At 37.7% G+C, this 3503-nt stretch overlaps 1 protein-coding gene across 1 annotated transcript in view; it reads right to left on the bottom strand.

Moving 5' to 3' along the window:
* Nucleotides 1–219: 219 nt before the first annotated feature.
* Nucleotides 220–3503, bottom strand: part of LOC103518559 (F-box only protein 25) — a gene marked incomplete at its 5' end in the record, with an annotated part of 22503 nt that continues 19219 nt past the window's right edge. The window contains 2 exons of the mRNA XM_026830323.1: nt 220–416; nt 1833–2075. Coding sequence (XP_026686124.1) covers nt 220–416; nt 1833–2075 — 440 coding nt within the window. The remainder of the gene's footprint in view (nt 417–1832; nt 2076–3503) is intronic.

Genomic DNA, 3503 nt, shown 5'->3' with positions numbered 1-3503 from the left:
ATGGGTGTGGTGTGTGTGTGGGGGTGTGTTTGTGTGTGTGGTGGTCCCGTACAAAGGACGGGTCAACCACTAGTACATTATAAAAGAGTAAACCCTGACTTGCTATTTCCTTAGCAAGGGAAATTTCAGGCTGGTTACGGGCTGGTGTATCCTCCCTTTTAAAGTTCCAGACTAAGCTGGTCTACTCTCTGTTCCCCAACCAAACTACGGAACTTTTTATTAGCCTTCAGATCTCAGTTTTACCTCTCTAATTTGAATTCTGTTGGCAATGCTAAGGATCCTGTTAATGGTGACCAGATGGTTCTCCCAGAGTTGGGTGGAGCCCAGGGGTTTGCCCCAGCAGGCGCAGTCGATCATCACCTTGAGCTGACGCAGGAGGTTGTTCAGGGTGTGAATGTTCTGCTGACTATGCGACACTGCAAACGAGAACACGAAACAATAAGAATTTGTAATGATAGCGACCAAAATACCAAAGTAACCACAACTAGTTTTTGCATCCAAACTTAGATTCCCGTGAACTGAACTCTTAAACGTTATTTGACGAAAACTTGGTTCTGCACATGTGCAGAAACGAAACCCTTTTTAATCGAAGCCTTTTTTTAACTTTTTTTCGAAATCGAACCCATTTTTAACTTGTTTGGCTAAATTTTGTATTCTCCTTTAAAAGAGGGGACTTCAGTTCAGATTCCACAAGAAAAACAATAGGTACCTACCTACCTAGGTGTTTACCGGAATTAAATACTGGCGGTTAGGCGGTTAGGGACCCCTTTTATAGTCCAATTCAAACAAAATAGACAACTATTTTTTCTCTCCTTTTTATTACCTACAAGCAGGGTAGCACACTTTCATAAATACAAATAATAAACTTTAATCTCCTTTTATAAACTTTAATAAAAAAAAAATAAAATAAAATAAAAAAAAAAATAAAAAAAATGCAAGCTGGTTCTTTTTATTATACGATTTGATATTTCTTTTGGATTTGTTAGGCCAGCCACTCACTATCAGGTATTAGAGGTGGAAGACCTGACAGTGAGCGGCTGGCTGGCTGGCCTGAGATATTACCTTGATAGGCTACGTCTTCTAGAATATTAAACAGGACTTTCTGCGCACATCCGGACAGCGTGCTCAGCTTGTATGTGATGAGTTTCATCTAAATATTACCTTTGGATATACTTCCTGTTACATTTTTGGGGGTTCCTGATTTGATTTTTGGGAGTATATCATTTATATTTGTTAGTCTATTTACCTTGATAGGCTACGTCTTCTAGAATATTAAACAGGACTTTCTGCGCACATCCGGACAGCGTGCTCAGCTTGTATGTGATGAGTATGTCTAGAAGTTTCATCTAAATATTACCTTTGGATATACTTCCTGTTACATTTTTGGGGGTTCCTGATTTGATTTTTGGGAGTATATGATTTATATGTTAGTCTATTTACCTTGATAGGCTACGTCTTCTAGAATATTAAACAGGACTTTCTGCGCACATCCGGACAGCGTGCTCAGCTTGTATGTGATGAGTATGTCTAGAAGTTTCATCTAAATATTACCTTTGGATATACTTCCTGTTACATTTTTGGGGGTTCCTGATTTGATTTTTGGGAGTATATGATTTATATTTGTTAGTCTATTTACCTTGATAGGCTACGTCTTCTAGAATATTAAACAGGACTTTCTGCGCACATCCGGACAGCGTGCTCAGCTTGTATGTGATGAGTATGTCTAGAAGTTTCATCTAAATATTACCTTTGGATATACTTCCTGTTACATTTTTGGGGGTTCCTGATTTGATTTTTGGGAGTATATCATTTATATTTGTTAGTCTATTTACCTTGATAGGCTACGTCTTCTAGAATATTAAACAGGACTTTCTGCGCACATCCGGACAGCGTGCTCAGCTTGTATGTGATGAGTATGTCTAGGAGTTTGATGATATAGTTGAAGCGTCTCACATCGTGTACGGCAGACCGAAAGTCCAGCCGTTTGAACGCGTCACTCAGACGGTTGAAGCCGGCTATCTCCCGCGTACATTTGATTGTGATGTGACAGTGTGGCTGGAGCTTACTGGGCGAGTCTGCGAAACAGAGGAAAGAAAAGTTAAATTAAATGGAGCAGTTGCAAATGAGTAAAAATTATAAATAAATGGTCGATTCCTATGTAAAAAGTTGGGAGAAATCCAAATCTGAAGTAAAAACTCCGAAAAAATAACTGTAAAAGGTCACAAACACATTAATGCGTTGCCTGCGAGGGAGCTTTGCTCGGGACATTTGATGTGACGTAATTGCCTACGAAAACAATAGAAAATGGAATAGAATAGAATATAATAGAAAAGACAGCGGCAGTTGCGGCACAACTGAATCATCTCCGCGTACTCTTTACAAAGTCCGAACGCCCTGCGAAATAGTATAGAATAATAGAACATAGAATAGGGTAGAATATAACAAAATAAAATAGAATAGGGTAGAACAATAGAAAAGAGAATAGAATATATTAAAACCATGGGACTGGGCATTGTATTCAGAACGAAGCTGATCTGCTGCTGCGTGAAATGAAACTGAGTCAACTCGCGCCAAATTCTCTAATAACTCACTGAGTCATCACATACATATCTCCTCTGATAACTCACTGAGTGAGCACATATATAACTCCTCTAATAACTCACTGAGTCAGCAGTCAGCACATACATATCTCCTCTAATAACTCACTGAGTCAGCACATATATAACTCCTCTAATAACTCACTGAGTCAGCACAAATATAACTCCTCGGGATCTAGAAGTCGTAGAAGAAAAAGAAAAATTCCGTTAGTCCTCATTTTTCCTGCTCTATGACTTTGAAACATCACCCAAGTAAATGCAACTGATCTATTAACTCAGTATCTAGAAGAGTTAGTAGTTCAGTAAAAGAATGTGCCTTGAAGTAATGCGAAAGCGGTTCCAAGATACAATCTTTTTTTTATATAATCTACTCTCAGAGTAAATCTCATTCTTCACCTTTTCTCATGTCCAGACGGAGTTGGCGTGTTTCATCAGCCTCTCAATCAGCCCTAGGGTGATTGCTTTGGGCTGACATTTGATTTTGGCCCTTCGCAATCAACCTTTGCTATTTCTTTAGCAAGGGAAATCACGCTGGTGTCCTCCCTGTTTAAAGCCCAACAGCCAGACATGGAGACGGGAATTTTATACGAGTTGTAATTGTAATATTACTAGCACTAACACATTGTGTTATGCACTAAGCTGGACATGGAGACGGGAATTTTATACGAGTTGTAATTGTAATATTACTAGCACTAACACATTGTGTTATGCACTAAGCTGGTTTATAATGATATTTTTTTTTTTTCTGTTTTAATTTGATGATAATTATATTGAAGCATCATAATTACATTCTGTAGATAAAGTTATTAAAATAAATATGTTCATTTGTGTATGTTCCTATTCCAAGATTCACAAAAAAAAAAAAAAAAAAAAAAAAAAAAAAAAAAAAAAAAAAAAAAAAAAAAC

Source organism: Diaphorina citri, unplaced genomic scaffold (assembly GCF_000475195.1).
Source record: "Diaphorina citri unplaced genomic scaffold, Diaci psyllid genome assembly version 1.1 scaffold2249, whole genome shotgun sequence".
Classification (NCBI taxonomy): Eukaryota; Metazoa; Arthropoda; class Insecta; order Hemiptera; family Psyllidae; genus Diaphorina; species Diaphorina citri.
The sequence above is the reverse complement of the archived record's forward strand: the minus strand, read 5'-3'. Positions and strand labels throughout refer to the sequence as shown.